The 17,085-nt window shown below is 45.3% G+C and overlaps 1 protein-coding gene across 2 annotated transcripts in view; it reads left to right on the forward strand.

Moving 5' to 3' along the window:
- Positions 1 to 16,662, forward strand: part of KATNAL1 (katanin catalytic subunit A1 like 1) — a 108,631-nt gene extending 91,969 nt beyond the window's left edge. Inside the window, exons 11-13 of one of the 2 annotated variants that reach the window (XR_005980626.2) lie at positions 13,034 to 13,209; positions 14,171 to 14,232; positions 15,121 to 16,662. Coding sequence is in view for 1 of the 2 variants with exons in the window: in XM_030274644.4 (XP_030130504.1) it covers positions 13,034 to 13,151 (118 nt within the window). In the remaining variant the exon portion in view is untranslated. Of the gene's footprint in view, positions 1 to 13,033; positions 13,224 to 14,170; positions 14,233 to 15,120 lie in introns of those variants that run through there. The other variant, XM_030274644.4, reaches the window with a different exon arrangement.
- The last annotated feature ends 423 nt before the right edge of the window (positions 16,663 to 17,085 follow it).

Consider the following 17,085-nt stretch of genomic DNA (forward strand, 5'->3'; position numbering starts at 1 on the left):
ACCTCCCGCTGAAGCAGTCCAAGGCTGATCTGGTTCCTTGTGGGACACCAGGGACACAGCAGTTTAAGAGACTTGCCAGAAACCTAAGTTGTGCCTCAACACTTCTCCCAAATGATCGCTACATGCAAGGCATATTGGACTAAAATCAGGGAAAAAAGGGCAAGGGCCTGGAGGTAAGCATGCCGATATTTACACCAAAATAAATAGCTGGAGTAACTTAACAGAGCTTGTCCTGGAGCAGACGTAGAACAATTTGCTGAGCAAATTTCCAAGAGGACCTGGCCAAAAATGCCCATTTTTACATATATTTGTGAGATGCGTAGGGAAATACTTTGGGAATAAGGCAAGCTCTATTTGCTTGTCCTGGAAAGATAAATATTTTAAGGTTTTTGGTTCTGGTTGTCAGCACCTCACCTGAAAGAGTGCCCAGAGGCCCATTTGCCAATAATAATGATCAAGTTACAGGATTATGAGGCCCAACCCATGAGAAAACCAAGCAAGGAAGTCAATATTGTTTGGCACCTCTCTGTGTGTCCGCGCAGTTCAGGCAGTGCTCCGGCACTGCACAAACACTGCTGTTGGTTACAGGAGCAAAGTGCCCCACAAAGAACCAGTACCTGGAGAACCAGTTGACCAAGGAAATGGAGGCTGCTTTAAGAAGAAACCTGATGTTTGTGGTGTACCCAAAGGAAAACCAAGAGGAGCTGTCACTGCCTGCTGCAAATTCCCAAAAGGGTAGGGAAGGCTATTTAAGGTAAATTCTGGCATCAGAAAAGAAAAAAATTTTAGCCTGTCTCCACAACAGCTCCGGTTAGAAGGGACTATCTCTCACCACTGAAGTGATGTCTTGTGAAGTTCCTGAGCTCCCCAGGGCAGTCGTGGAGGCTGGAAACCCTTTGGCGAGCTGCAGCCCAGAACTGTGTGTATGCAGTAGTCACTGGCAGGCAGGGGTTATCCCAGCAGTGCTCCCTCCAACAAGGGAATTGTGGAGCAGAGCAGCATCTGCTTCCTGCACTGAACAAGCAGTCATTGGGTTGGCAGTCTACAGGGATCCCCAGGATAAGCTGCTGCGTGAAACCACATCCTGGACGCTGATGATGCCTGCAAAGTCCGTCTGACAATAACATCAATTGATCTCCTTTCACAGAAGGAAAGAAACCTAGAAGAATTAGGCCTGGGAATTTCACTCTCTACCCGAGAATGAAATGAGTCTCATGGGTGAAAATAATGTAGCACAGCCAGGGCTGGGCAGTTGGCAACCCTGGAAGCCATACTGGTCTCATTAACAAGGAGGAGCAAGTGGGGACAAAGCCCAGAAGAAGCAGCTACTGGACACATTGCATCCGGGAAACCCTAGCGAGCCATGCAGCCCCTGAAGTTGTCAAGGGTGTGAGTAGAGAAATGGCAGCAGGGATGCAGCAAGGACCCAGAGACCTCAAAGAGCAGCCTGAAGCCCCGGCTGGGGATGGTGGCTACCTCCAGGCCAGCAGACTCCCAGGGAGGGGAGTTTCTTGCCCACCCATAAGATTTTTCCTCCAACTTTCCTCAATTTAAATCTGGTTTTATATTGACAGCTGGTATAATGGACTGATAGCTTGCTCACCCTCACCCTAGGATTTCTGGTGCCCCAGATACAGCTGTTGGAGGAGACTGCAGTAACCCCATTTATTCCCTCGTTATCAACAGCAAGAACGGCATGCCCATGTCCATTCAGCTGTATCCATCTCTGCTGATAAGTTTAGTCTCTGAAGGAATGTAAATATTCATTAGTCCTTTCCCCTAATGAGGTGTTTCTCAGAGCTGGGATAGCCTCACTGAATTCCACAGTGTTATTGCTGGGTTAAAAAGAAAAAGTCCCAAAGAGGTTGGCCATGCCAGGGTTTTCCACACCCTCCAACTGGATTGCATGATAGGAGTTGTTTGGAGTTTGACTGTATGTCAGTGTTGGGGTTTGCTCTGACATGTGAGGGCTGCTCCAGCCCCGGGGCATGGCAGCACCTGCAGGGAGATGGGCAGGTCTGCTGGGAAAGAGCCTGCCAGAGCTGCAGGAGCTCATCTGCTGGAGCCCACCAGGCTCTGCCCAGGTAGAAAGAGCCTCCAGGTCCTGGACAGCCAGTGCCTCCTCCAAGCACAATGTGCTGCACACAAGGGTCTGAGCTAGGCTGGGTAGCACCTTTTGCAGTGTGCCAGCAGAACACGGTTTATCTGTTCATGAAATGGTATATTATTTATATCCACAGTGATTATATACCACTAGATACATTTATTTATAAACTGATGTGTTGGGTTTTCATGGCTACAGAGAAGGCCTACAGGGCTTCTCTGAGAAGATGGCCCTGTCTAACAGAGCCAATGACAGCAGGCTCTAAGATGGACTTGCTGCTGGCCAAGAAGAGTGGTAGTGCCTCTGGGATAACAAGTCAAAGAAGTGGTGGAAAAACACTGCACAGCAGCAGGTGCAGCCAGAGAGGAGTGAGAACATGTGAGAGGAACAGCCCTTCAGACACTAAGGTCAGTGAAGAAGATGGAAGGGGAAGGAGGTGCTCTGGCAGCTGGAGCAGAGATTCCCCTACAGCCCATGGCACCCCCTGGGTGAGCAGATACCCATCTGCAACCCACAGAGGACCCCACACCACAGCAGGTGGAAGCCCACAGGAGGCTGTGACCTTGTGGAAAGCCCATGCTGGAGCTGGTTCCCAGCAGGACCTGCGGCCCCATGGAGAGAGGGGCTCACACTGCAGCAGGTTTGTGGGCGGAAGCTGTGACCCCACTGCAGATCCACACTGGAGCAACCTGGTCCTGAAGAATTGCACCCATTCTGGAGCAGTTTGTGGAAAATTGCAGCTTGTGGGAAGGATATTGAGGAAGTTTATAGAGGACTGTCTCCTTTGGGAGAGACCCCATGCTGGAACAGGGGAGGAGTGTGACCTCTTCTCCCCCTGAGGGGGAAGGAGTGGCAGAAGCCAGGTATGATGAACTGAGCACAGCCCCTAGTCCCTGTCCCTCTGTGTTGTAGGGAGAAGGAGGTAGAGAATTCAAGAGTGAAGCTGAGCCTGGGAAGAAGCAACATGGTGGGGGGAAGGTGTTTTTAAGATTTGGATTTATTTCTCACAATTCTATTTTGATTTGATTGGTAATAAACTTAACTAATTTCCCCAAATCAAGCCTGTTTTGCCTGTGACAGTAATTAGTGAGTGATCTCTCCCTGCCCTTACCTCAACCCACAATACTTTCATCACATTTTCTCTTCCCTGCCCAGACGAGGAGGGAAATGACAGAATGGCTTTGGTGGACATCTGGCAACCAGCCAAGGTCAGCCCACCACAACCAAATAAAATACTGCATTTTCGTTTAAATGAACTCAGAACTGTTCAGAAAATGGATGAGATGAGGGCAGCTAATAAGCACATTAATCAAAAGGGAGCAAGAGTCCTTCCAGACATTCATTTACACAAATAAAGGAGAAAATAACCGATAAAACATTGAGGAATTAAATAAATTGTTATTAAATAATAATTGAGATCTGATTTTTTTTTTTTTCCAACAGTCAACTTAACTTTAGCAAAGAAATGTGGCCTGGCTTCCAAGTCATTATGAAGTAGATAATTAGGATTTAAGGGATTCAGTTTCTGGAGTTCCTGAATCCAGAGTCAGATTTTTCAGGTCTCTGATGCCACAATGAGGAGTTACCTTACAGAAAGAGCTGTAGAAACAAAACATTTCAAGGAGTGTACAGAACAAAACATTTCAAGCAGAGTGAGGTTATAAGGGGCTTGGCTTGCTCAGTCAGGGCTGACGGACATTGTGAAAGACCTCACCACCAGTTTATTATCAGTGGGATTGCAGCAGTCCAAGGCACTGTGTCAAATGCGTGGGGAGAGCCTGGAGGTTTTGAAATCTGAGCAGCCAACACAGAGCACAGAGGTGAAGAGACTTGCCCAGGGTCAGAGTGCAGGCTAGAAGGGCAATTAGCTCAGATCCCTTGGCACTGTATGTTCTCATTGCATGTACAGTTAGGCAGGACTGCCTTAGGGCTCTTACCTACGTGGTGCATTTTTGGCCTGGTTGCTGCAGACTTAAGCTTTGCATTCTATCAGCACCGTGCTTCCCTCTGGTACCCAAGAAGGAGGTTCTTCCTTTCACTTCTTCTTTCCCCAGCTGCACACAGACTTGGGCAAATGGCTAAGAATGGCAAGTTCTTCTTTGCAGCTTCCTCAGATGAGTTAGGCAAGAAAGTAAACGGTTCATGCCCCCTCTCCTGTCCCCATTTTCTATCGTATGACTTTATACAGGGTATCTTTCAATCAGAATTAACAGCCAATGTAGAGGGTTGACTGCTGGCCAAACAACACACCGATAATGATCTCTGGAGAGACTGACCTGCCGTCCCAGTTCCAATGCTGCATAAATGGTGCTGGAGCAGCCTGGCTGTCACCACAATCCAGTCCTCAGCAAAGCTCTTTGCAGGAGTCACAGCTGAAATGCTGCTGTTTCACAGAAAGGTTAAGTGGTTGTCTTCACTGAGTGCCCAAGCCACAGCCTGCCTGCCCTGGAAGAAGCTGTCACCACCTGACACACTCCCTCTCACTTCTGAGCAGCTATCCCGGCTGCTAGGTGGGAGTCTGTTGTCATTAATCACAGCCATACCAATGAGAAAGGGCAGTAAGAAATTGTTTGAGAGTATTTTAAATCAGAAACTATGTTTTTATGCTTCCTCTTGAGATCAGCTGGTCTCTGCCCAGGCATGAAACATCACTTTTCTCTTCCCTTTCCTCTGTGTCGCTGTGATCCTGGGAGGGTGCTGGCAAGGTCAGAACCAGGCGTTCAGCTCCCAGGGTTCCAGGACTCAGAGTGCTCAAGCTGTCTCGATGCCATTGTGAAAAGCAGCAGGCTGGTGGTCAGGGCACGCACTGCCCCGCTGTGAGGGTTCAGCAGCCGGCACAGCCCATGGGAGCCACTCGGTGGGTGCCTACCCTCTGTCCTGTGCCGGAGTCTCATGCTCCAGATCCCCCGCTGTTCCATTTATGGCCCAGCAGAAGAGAGTGGTGGCACTGTGGCCACTTGCTGCACAGGGCTGCCTGCTCCCCTGGCTCTGCCACCCCACTCTTTCCTTCCCTCTCCTTCAGCTCTGGGGTGTTCAGCGCAAAGCTCTCCTTCAAGGTGAAGAACTCCTTTCCAAGAAGTCTGGAAGAATGACCCAGGATTGTTTTCAGCTTCCACCATAGATAATAGCCCCTGGATAGTCCTCTCAAGAGTTCCTAGTATTGCCTGGGGGCTGGAAAATTGGCTTCAGAAGATTTTCTGTATGCACTTAACCATCCAATCTTTCTTTCAGAACTACTTGCTCAGAAGGAGAAGCTGCAACATGTTTGCTGTGCCAGAGTGTGCCTCACCCCACAGCTACAGCCCACAGCTCACTGCACAGTCTTTGGGAAGATCCTAGGTGCCAAGACATTGCAAACTGAATAGGGTCAAATCTTCCTTAGCTCTGCAATTATTGTATTTGCCTCTCCAAGCCTCCATCTTACACTTACTTACCTACAGTTTTTAGCTACGCACTCTGATCTAAACATGTGGGTGAGAGACAACCAAGCTCTCCCAGGGCAAGATGAGAGGTGAAGCCTATTCAGTCCCAGCTCTGACCCTATGTGTGTGTTGGGCAAATAATGCACAGGTACATGAACTCCTAGGCAGCACTGGCTGCCTCTGGCCAAAATGATCAGATGGCCAGAGAGTACATTGTATGGTTCCTGTGGGCTTTGGGGGGCTGGAGGAGAAGGTGTGCCCATGGGACAGGAAGGCCCCTGCACAGACATGCTGCCCACCTTCCCTTCCAGAACAGCTGATGCAGATATACATGAATAAGATTTACAGCTCCTGTGAATGTCTCAGAGACGTTCCTCACCCGGCTGGACATGTTTTGTAAGGTCAGGGAAGGGCTCCTGTGGCTGTTGAAATTGCTTCCTTCTGCTAAGACAGGTAGGCACAGGAGTGGGGAGGAGCATGACTATGCTGCTGAGTGGGCAGCAGACCCAGCACTGCAGGAGGTTCATGATTTCCAGTCCCTGCTTCTGGGCTGTTTCCCTTCGTATCATTCCTTGTGAGCTCCTGCATTACCTCAGGGGACTTCAGCTGCTACTGATGCAAAACCGTATGTTAGGGGCTCACAGAGGGGGAAATTTGGGATACATGAGCACAGTGCCTGTGGAAGTGTCTGAGCAGAAAGCATCATCCTGCCCAGCATCCCCCCTTCCCCAGCAAACCCAGACACAGTATTATCCTCTTACATCTTGTGAACAGCATGTGTACAGACCTCTGCTTCCCAAGGGGTTAGTCATTCCCGTGGGGATCACCCGTGACACAAACGGCTGAGCATCCCACTCTGCAAGCCTTGCACAGGGACACCCACCCTGTGCCACGGCTGAGCACCTCATTTATAAAAAATCATCACAGTGACACCAAAGGCTATGCAGTACAAGCTGCAAAGACACGAGGGGACCCGGCTTTCTGTTGCCAGCAGATGGCATCGCCACTCTCAACGCCCTGGCCAGGGAAACCAAGAAAAACGTCTGATTTTGTAATTTTTTTCCCCTCTGTTCAATTTTTTTTTTTTTTTTTTTTTTTTTTTTAAGAGCGGATGAGCCTAGGGCTGCAAAGCACTTGATGGGTGAATTTACAAAAATACCTTTATAAATGCTGATTTTCTCTAAAGATCTGTTCTTGCAAAACCTAACGAAGGAATGCTGCCCTGTTTATTCCCGGGAAATAAATGGCTGGATGTGCAATATGCCAAGCATCCTTATATCCTCCTGACCTGAGGAGCTGAGGGTACTCAGTACTTTGGGTCCGACTCCAAAAGGATCCAGGAACACATCTTTTAGGCAGCATCTCTGAGTGCTGGTGAGGTGACAGAGAAGTGTGCAGGATGCTGATCCCAGCCTGTTTGCCTGCCAGCTCCTACATTTCTCCCTGCAAAGCACTGCCCAGGGAAGACGGGCTGTGCCTGCAAAAGCTGAGTCAGTGAGTCAGCAAAATAAGGCTGACTAAGCACTTCCCTGTCTGATGCTGGACATCAATCACAAAGCATGAATGACTTTGCATTTGTTAGGCAGAATTACTGAAGTGGCTACAAGCTAGCAGCTTTAAAATAACCAATTTCTCCCTTTCAAAGGCAGCCTCCTGACTAAGCTCAGGTGATAAAGATTTCAATTCCTTCCTTTCCACAGCGAGGCAGATTTTTCTGGAAGGAACAAAAGCCAATATATCCTCTCATTTCCACTTACATGCTGCTCCTACCATGTCAAAGGGTAAAGCATGTTATGTTTTGCATGTACCATTAATGATTAACTGTTTTCTGTAGAGGAACTACTTTTTCTCTTGGCTTTTATAAAAGTAGACCTTGAAAGATGAAATTGTAAACTATTCTTGGGTTGGTTCCAGTGAGTATTTATGATCATGGCATTGATGGTATGGAAGATTAGAAGGCATTTGGAATCTCAGGTTTGTTTTTTTTGTTTTTGGCTTTTTTTTTTTTTTTCCTGATCTGTTCCTGGTAGATTTGAAAATGGTTAGAAAAACATGTGAGAAAACAGGCTTGTGGCTGGGGCACATAATTTCCTGGTCTGGTTGCCAACTCTATGACCTTGAATGGGTCACTAGGAGAGCAAAGCACTTCTGTTTTAGGGTTTTAAATGTTCAAGTCTAACTCCCAGAGAGAGAAAACCTAAGTCAGGATCATCCCCTGAGCTCTGGGGCCAGGCCCTATGACTACCACAGGTTCTCCCTACAAGTGATGGAGGGTGAACCATCCCACATGCCCTGCAATGAGACAAACTTCTTTTTGGGAGAACCTACTAAAAAGAAACTTTTTCAAAAGAGGTTCTCAACTTGGCTTAGCTGTTTAATTTTGAGATGGCTGAAGGAGATTAGGATGAGTCCTAGCCTTGTCCTCCTCAGGACCTTGTCTTGCAGCTGCACTGGTTTGTAGGCATGTACCTCAGCTGGTTGAGGTCAGAGAGCTCATTGGTGACTCCCGTCTTGATGGCATGGATTGGGCAGCATGTTCCCCAGGGCCTCTGAGCTCGCTGTGCTGGGGCTGAGGGGGCCCCTGCAGGAGACTGGCTGCTGCACACAGCTCTGCCATGGCCATGGAACCCCCCTCCGATGGACACCAAAAGGATCACAGAAACAACCACTTTCCAAGAGAATCACAGAATAGTTTGAGCTGGAAGTGACCTTTAAAGACCATGTAGTCCAAACCCCCTGCAATGTGCAGGGACGCCTTCAACTAGATGAGGTTGCTCAGAGCTCCATCCAACCTGACCTTGAATGTTTCCAGGGATGGGACATCTGCCACCTCTCTGGCAAGACGTCCCACCTCCCTAGACCTCAGTTCTCACATAAGTATCCCCTGATGAGAAAGGAAAATAAAAATAGTTATGACCAAATTATTCTTTTAAGGACATACTCTGGACATTGAGGGAGAGATAGAAGCATGAATAGAGAGTCACAGATCAGTCAGTTGCTGTGCACAGAGACTGTATTGATGGACATGTTAAAAATATCTGCACGGCTGTAAGCCAGAAACCATTTTGTGTCTAAAATGGGCTTTCATTTCCTTTTCCTTTCTTTTGATTTTTTTCTGTTCCAATTTTTCTGAAGGACCCTATCCACGATCCCCATGTCAAAGCTTCAAACTTTGTTGTGAGCCAGGTAGGGCTTTTTATCTGCTAAGAAGCTCACAACAACATTTTAAATGGTGTGAGACAGGCAGACTTGCAGGTAGAATCCTGGTTCACTGCTGCAGAGCTCACTGCACTGGTGAGCAGAAAGCTCAGCACGTGGCCTCTCTCTCCAGCTCTGCAGGGAGCTGGTCTGTCCTGGGGAAAAGCAAAGGGTTAACATATACCAGAATAGGACAGAAGCTTCTGGGAATTACCTGCTATGTCTTTCCCTTGAAAACAGGGTCTTAAATTGGATTTTCCAACTAGTTAAGCACCATCATAGCCATCCACTGCATCCTCTCCTATTTTCCAGAGTGTAAGAATCCCATTCCCTACTTTGCCAGCTATGCCCTTGCCAGTCTAGCCCAGGAGATGGCTTGCTTTTGCTGTTGCAGGAGGCTGCTCCTTACTCAGATTTGTGGAGCTGTATTTCTGCTGCTGAGAAATCATTCAGGAGGCTGATTTCAGTGACAGGTACACAGTAACATGCACGGATCTGCTCGGGAGTAAATGTGATAAATAATTTATACATACTGGGTACAGCACTACAGCATAATCTATGCTGGATGCAACAAGAGTATTGTGAAAGTAGAGGAATATAAAGACCTTTTTCCTAGGAGCTACCAATAGTTCAAATAAACATCCAGGGAGTTAAACATTCCCTTCAAATCTGCCAGATTTATTTCAGCATATAAATAGAATGTATTCCTCAAAATGGATATAACAATCAGAAAGCTTTTATCAAAGATACCCAATTAGTTTTTTTGCAAAATTTCAAGACATAGTGTGCAGAAAGCAGGTAGATTTTCTCTGGCATAATGGTGGTCCTTTATGAGACATGACAACGGACTCCCTAATTAATCTTCGAAATGTCAGAGACTGCTGGAAATAATTGGGCCTAACAGTTCAAGGGCTAATTAACTTTAAACCTTGAATTTGCCCCTTCAAGGTCATTTATTTCCTTTCTTTTTATACAACTTTTATTGTTCTGTAGTGTGTTGTATTCATAGCTGCTTTTCTGGACATGAAGATCAAGACTGAAGGTATTAGGTGGGGTGTGTTGCACTTTTGAATCCTCAAGGAGTTTCCTGGCTTCACACGAGAAAAAAGCTGATGTGAGCCGAGGGCTGGTCCCTGGGGAGCAGCTCAGTGTAGGAGATGCTGGCTGCAGCCCCCTGAGACATCAGCAGTATCCAGCAGCAGGGAGCAGGCAGTGTTCCTGTGGCTGGGCGTCCTGCGGAGTGGAGCCAGTGTAATCCATCATCACTGCTGTCCCAGCCAGGCAGCAGGGAGCAGTTTTACAGGCCCCAGAGCGCTGCAGTTTCACTGCTCAGCTTTATGTGAGCAGCATTATGTGTGCTACAACCTGCTGTCTCGGCAGCCTCCACTGGCCTCCTGCATCAGGTCTCCTGGGGCTGGTGTCCCATTTGTTTTTCTTGCTCTGCAGTCTCACTTGACCCTTGGCTGAAAAAAAAAGATAAAGGACTTTTGCAGCAGAGTCTCCAAATCTCCTACTGCCCTTACCTGTGTTGAATGACCTTGTGACTATTACTAGAAATGTAATAGTAATACTAGAAATGCTTGAAAAGCCTTTTCTCTGGTTGACAGGCTCAGTCTCTGGTCACTCATGGATACAGAGCACGTTTTCATGGCAGCAGTGTGTGCATAGACTCCTGAGTTGACCCCTGCATCTCTTTGGCTTCCACATGGCAAATTAATAAGGACAAATGAGGCAAAGAGCTGTTTGGGAGGCAATCCCTACAGGTATACCTGAGCTGGGAGCTGCAGGTCTCTGGCAGTGGGAGCAGGGTCCTGTGCCAGCTCCAGAACCTCTGCTGGCACTGAGCAGATCCCCTCCAGGGCACAAGGATGGGCAGTAGCCTCCCTCCACTACCTCCTGCTACTGGCAGTGAAAGTCACAACTGCCAAATGATTTCGATCCCTTTCTGCCTCAGACATAGCTGTGCTGGTTACATTTGCCCTCAGTGAAAAAGACTGTGAAGAATGGGAAGGAAAGCTGATTATATGGTAAACTATTTTGGGGGGGAAAGAGGGTTTTCATCTGTCCAGGTGTGATCAAAACAAGGTTGCGATTCTGGGTGACTGAAGTCAAACCTCAGCAGCAGCCATCTCCCATCCAGCCATTAACTTCAGACACACAGAGCTCATACCTGAGCAGAAGAATCATCTGCTCCAGTGATCGGGGGCTGGAAAAGCTGTATCTGATTTCCTCACTCTTTTTTTAAATCCTCATTTCCTCTCCACTAGGCTTTCTTACAGCTGCTGCACAACCTTCTCCAGACAATATCTATGCTGTCTGTCACAAGCGTACCAAGATGTCCCTTGAGTGTGGTACCTAGTGATGACTGACAACCGTCATTAAGCACTACTCCTCAAATGACAAGGCTCATTTTGTTAACAGGATTGCATAGATTCAGCCTGCAGTCTCAGAAGAGGGGAAAAAATGCCATATGTTCACACAGGATTTATACAATATCTCCTTTTGCAGTCCCTGTAATTCAATAACCCAACAAAATTAAGAACATATGATGATACTAACCATATATTTTATGTATTTTTGTTCATTTGCTTTTAAGTGTTCCATCAAAGAAAAGAATGTTTGATCAGATTCAGGCTGTTTTCTTTCACTAAATGTTATCCAAGTCACTTAAAGTTGTCTGAGCCAATGAAGTAGAGGTGAAATGTCAATGGAGATTAGGTTTCTGAAAAGTTGCTATCTTACAGTAAAAGAGTGATGGTGGTGGTGGAAAGCAAATATAATGATCCAGAGAGCAAATGGCAGAATGAATCCTTTCCATACAGAAATTGCAATTTTTCCTCTACAGTTATGACTTCTTTTTGTTCACACTCTTCTAGGAAGGCCATATGAAAGCACTATTAATTTCAGTTTTTCCTGGTCACCTTCCTATCCTGTGTTGAATGATGCTGTGATGACAACACTTCAACACCACCAAATGAAATCAGCTCCTCTATGAATTAAGCTACTTATTCAAGTAAGGGAAGTCAGGGGTTCATCAGACACAGGAATCCAATGTCAGAAGTAATAAGTCTTTTGTTCAGGCTTGAAAAAATCCAGAAATGTAAGGAAATCACCTTCTCCAGCTTCCTTTTCCCAGCACTGCAAACAAGGAGTATGGTGATATGTCAGGAGATGGTGCTGCTGAAAGAGGGGAAATTACTTTCAGCAAAGAGCTTCTTGCCTCTGTTTGCATGGCTGAAGCTTACATTTATCCTTACTTTAGTCTGAACCCCCTCCATGCCCTTGCCCCCAGTTATCCTGCCTGGCTCTGGCAGCCAGGACAGCCTGGAACCTCCTTTGTGTGGGTAATGGAACAAACCCACATTGGGTGCTCTCATGCAGCACCTCAGTACGTTGATTTTTTTCTGCCTCATGGCTGTGTCCTTTGTCTCTCTGTACAAGCTGTGCCACATGCAGAGATAAAAGTCAAGAGAGGAGCATTTCTCTGCAAAGATTTTGGTATTGGGGTGGAATGCTTCTGGAATAAAAAAAGCAATTTGTTTTCCTGAATGACGTCCAGCTCTGACAAGACAATGAGTCGCTCCAAAACATACAGGTAGTTCTAGCAGCTGAGATTAAGGAATTTTGTAGGCCTTTAGGATCATTTTCCTCCTGACTCTGTGTGAAATAGTGCTCACATTGAGCCAGCTTTCACCTTTGGGCTTAGCCCTATTATTCTTCTGAAAGAAGTTGGTTTTCCCCTCCCTGTCACAGGTGTATTAGGAGGAATTAGGGGAAAGATGCGGGTATCTGGGCTCGTGACTCTAAGTGTGAAGATTGGCACACTAGTAAGTCCTTCAAGGTACAGATAAGCATGCTTTGAGCTGACTGTAGTAGAACTTTATGTGCTCTTGAAATAACCAGGGAGGAGAGTAGCTCTATAATCATGTCTCCAGAAGCATTGTGTCTGTCTCTGAGTACTTGTGCACTTTCTTTCTTTGCTCTTCATCAAATCCATGAGATTTTATTTCATCCATGAGCAGAAACAGACTATTTTCACTGTGCATGCAGCAATGAGTAGGACTGGTAATATTTACTCTGCCCGATGTTTCTTTCTCTGTTTTATAGAGCATCCCTGAAGGAGTGTAGGAACAGCAATGGACCTTCTGCTGCTGTCCCCAGGGAAAGGAATGGTTTTGTAGACATATTTTGGCTGAAGGAAACCCCAGAATTTCCTGTAGTGCTGTGCACTCACTTTCTAGTAAGGGGCTCAGACAATAGTCTTTTCCTGATGCCAACACTGATTTGTCCTTTCCCTCTCTTCCTGCAGTCCAAGGACAAATCTGGAGGTAACCAGAGAAGGCTTTCTCTTCTCCACGCCGGAAGGCATTTGGGGACAGTGCTGGGAGCCAAAGCCAGCATGTGGCCTCTCCGAGTGTGAGATGTGAAGTTCAACATCAGGAAGAAAATCCTCATGGGTTCCTGTTCCTGAGTCTTATTACAAAAGTAAGCCATTAAATTTTCTGCTTTCTGTGTATTTTGATTTTTAAAAGGCACACACACTTTCTGTTTTCAAAGTGAGAAGCAGCAAATACAATGCTACAAGAAGTGGCTTTTGAGTGTTGCTGTCCTTATTTTCAAGCAGAGTATTTTAGCTTCTGTATAAGGATACATTGCCAGATTTCACTATACAGGATTAAAAGCTACCTGTGGCTCTGCACCATTGCCTTCTCTCTGACTTCACTGTGTATAGGTGAGACCATTATTTTCACTGTGTACAAGTAAAAGCTTATTGGTACTGTGAGAATTTCCAGTGATTAATGCTGGAAAGGTAAGACATGGATCCCTTAATGAGATATCACTGTGCTCTAGCAACAGCAATAACTCGCTTTGCTATTGTGTGCAAAGGGGTTCGCTGTTCTAAGAGCAGTAAAGTGTTTTGTTGTTCAAATATTATGAAGGTTGTTTTATTCAGATGTACTGGTCAAAATCACTTGAGCACTCTGTTGTTCCCAGCTCCAGGCTCCTCACTGCTCAGTGTGCAGCTGGAGGGCCTATTTTCTTTTTTTTTACATTATCTGCAAAGCAGGAATGATCTAGCAGCAGGAATACCACATCTCAACTGAAGGGCAGCCAGTCTTTAAAATTGATCTGACATGACACAAAGCACTTGGATTTTTGGAAAAAGAACAGTAAACTCTGTTGAGGGACCCACAACCACTCATTTTGTCTTAAGATTAAAAATTTAAGGTTGGGATCCTTACCACTTAAATTTAGCTTTTCAGGAGTCAGGCATCTAATCTTAGCCAGCCATGTTGGCAGCCTGTCTGGTCAGAAAAGAGATGGGTTGCCAAAATACGGTTCACCCCTCTGAAGACAGCTACCAGAGGAGAGGGGATGGCTTGCCCTCTGCTCTTGCCTTTTTTTGTAGTTCATTTGAATCTTAAGGTAAACACCAACCTTTCAGATGGCTTTGAGAGGAATCCACTCCAAAGTGTTCAAAGATGCTGTAGAAGACTTTTCTCTGAGGTGAGGAACTTATATTTTCTCTATGTGATTATGTTGTTGGGTGTTTTTCTCCATGTGATTATGTTGTGTTTTTTTGACCAGCATACTTCAAACAAATGTGAAACCTGTGAAGAAACTAACAGATGGGGTTTTTTTCTGGCTTGGTTTGTTTTCTTCTAACGTGTGCCAGTATTTTCCAAGGGAGGTGTTTGATCTGAGACAGGCTTGTATGCCAGAAAGGGTCTGCACTGATTCTGCAGAACACAGAATTTTGGTTCCCCTTCAGGAAAGAGAGGGTGGTCACAGACCTGAGAGCAGGAGGATCAAAGAATAGAGTCTTAGCATGTCCTCTGCCATTTGTTCATTAAAAAAGTCTACCTAATACTTAATCTGGTAGATTAAGAAAATAAACTATCCCTGCAAAGCTGGAAACATGCTTCCTTATGCCACTTGCCAACAAGTCTCTACAGAACCTAATTTAACATATTCATTTGCTCACAAAAGTGCTTGAAGAAAAACAAATGTCTTCTACAAGGACAAAGAAACACTCTATTCCCATACTTTGTCAATCAAATGAATAATAAAGGTAACTGTATCCTTCTTTCCTTTATTTGCACATGTATAATTTGATTCTGTATGAGTGAGAGTATCCATAAAACTAACTCTTAACCAAAATACCCCAAATGTCTATCACTAGAAGACCCCACCAAACATACCAATTAATTCTACAACCACACAAAATGTCCTGAGGGCTAAGCACCAGGTAATAGCACTCCCAGGCAATAGATACGGGGAAAATAAACAACTGGCTTTACTCATGCACACACATATATACTTCTAGAAATATATATTTTGATACGTGTATTTTTTATGTTCACCTGTCTGATCAGTACTTTTCCTTGGCTGCAGGACAGCTGAAGATCTCCTGTTCCCAGGAGGAGGAAGTGGATGCCCAGACTCTCTCGAGAGGATTTAAATAAGTCAATACATGACAAGAGCATCCATCACACATTGCTTTACCTTACACAAATTCCAATAGTGAGTGAAGGTCACAAATGGGAAGAGACTATCCCCATGAGACTTCTGACAGGTCTGGTCACCTACTGTGTGAGAAAAGGGCAAGGGGTGTTCCAGAGTCCCTGTTCTTCACAGCTGCAAAGCCAGGACTCAGTCTGAAAATGTGAGAAGAAAACCAGACCTGCCACACTGCATATCTTACAAGCAGACACCATGCTGAAACATCTAAGATGGGCTTAAACCAACTGCTTCAGCTTGACATTTAGAACAGACCACCTGAACAGTGTGGCAAGCACATTTCTCTCCCTCTCAGGATTTTTTGTAGAGGTGCACAGAGAGAAATGAAAGAGAAAACAATTTCTATTTCTGCTCCTTGTTTTTCCTATGTGGAATGTGTTTGGAGAATTGTTTACCTGGAGTGAGTGCTTGATTGGATTCTGGTGAGGATTGTTTGAGTCTGATGGCCAATCCAGTCCACCTGTGAATGGACTCTGGCAAGAGGGTCACCAGTTGTGTTAGAGAAAGTAGTATGTAGTTTTAGTATCTTCCTTCTAATATAGTATATTAATGTATTTTAGCATAGTTATAATAAAGAAATCATTCAGCCTTCTGAATTGAGTCAGACATCGTCATTTCTTCCCATTGGGTTCGCCTGCATTTACAAGAGAACAGTTCACTAATTTCCTGAACTTAGTCGTCAGAGCAGGTGCTTAAGCCTGATTTTCAAGGTCACGCTGTGCATGACCCGATGGCTTCCTTATGGCCACAGGGAGAGGTTGTCACCTCCTCACCCTTGGCCAGTAGAAGTCAATCCCACACACAGAGCACACAGCACAGACTTTCCCAGGATAGATGGATTCCTATGGGATGTGTCCCTGGGTGTCTCAGCACAGGCCAATAAAGCACTGAAAGCTGTGCTTAGTTTCCACACATAAAGATCCTGGGATTAATGATGTTATTGGGATGAAGCAAGTGCAAAAATATTTTGCCCGAAGAAGGAAAAGAAAGAGTGCGAGAATGGAGATCAGTGATGAAGAGACAGATGCACGCTCTGCTACCTGCTTAAAGAAAACAAAATATTGAAAACAAGATTAGACACATGCTGTCCAAACTATTCAGCTACTTGTTCATCAGGCTGTGAAACATTGCATCAAATCATATTAAACTAATTAGAAAGTATTTTTTAAATGGGAAAACTACTCTCACCTTTTAAATTTCTTTTTCTGATAACTTGCAAGTCTATAGAGATCTCATCTCTACTGTCACTTTAAGTGCTTATTTATATCTGCTAGCATGTAAATCCATTTTAAGAAATCACCTGTCTTTAGCTTAGAGGGTTGAATAAAAGGCTTAAATGCCAAAGAAAACAGCACATTCATTTATTTGTCAACATTCCCTGATACAGCAAGCCTGTGATGCATCACTTGGATGCTTGTGGAGAAGGAATGGCACTGCAGACAGCAAAATGAAACTGAATCTAACAAAGGATGCCAGCAGAAAAAAAAAGAAAAAAAAAATTCCTGTGCAGAAGAATTCATAAGCAAACTCTTTAAATTGTTTCTTCAAATCAGCACAGGTGTCAGCCACTTTCTTGACAAGCTGCTACAAGCCATTGTTTATTTAAGGGTTCAACTGCAGAAAAGTAAAAACAAATGAGGAAAAGAAAAAACATCACAGTACTTCACACACAAAAGTTCAAATCCTACAAAATATTGCAGGTGGCTTAGAAAATGCAGTTGACACAACGGTGGCTCATGGGTTCTTATGTACTTTCAGGAGGCACATGCTGCTGCTGTGGCTCACCAGGCAGGGGAGGGACAGTTCAGTGCTGGTGGGACCACAAAAAACACATAATGC

The sequence above is a fragment of the Taeniopygia guttata genome, chromosome 1 (assembly GCF_048771995.1).
Source record: "Taeniopygia guttata chromosome 1, bTaeGut7.mat, whole genome shotgun sequence".
NCBI classification, from domain to species: Eukaryota; Metazoa; Chordata; class Aves; order Passeriformes; family Estrildidae; genus Taeniopygia; species Taeniopygia guttata.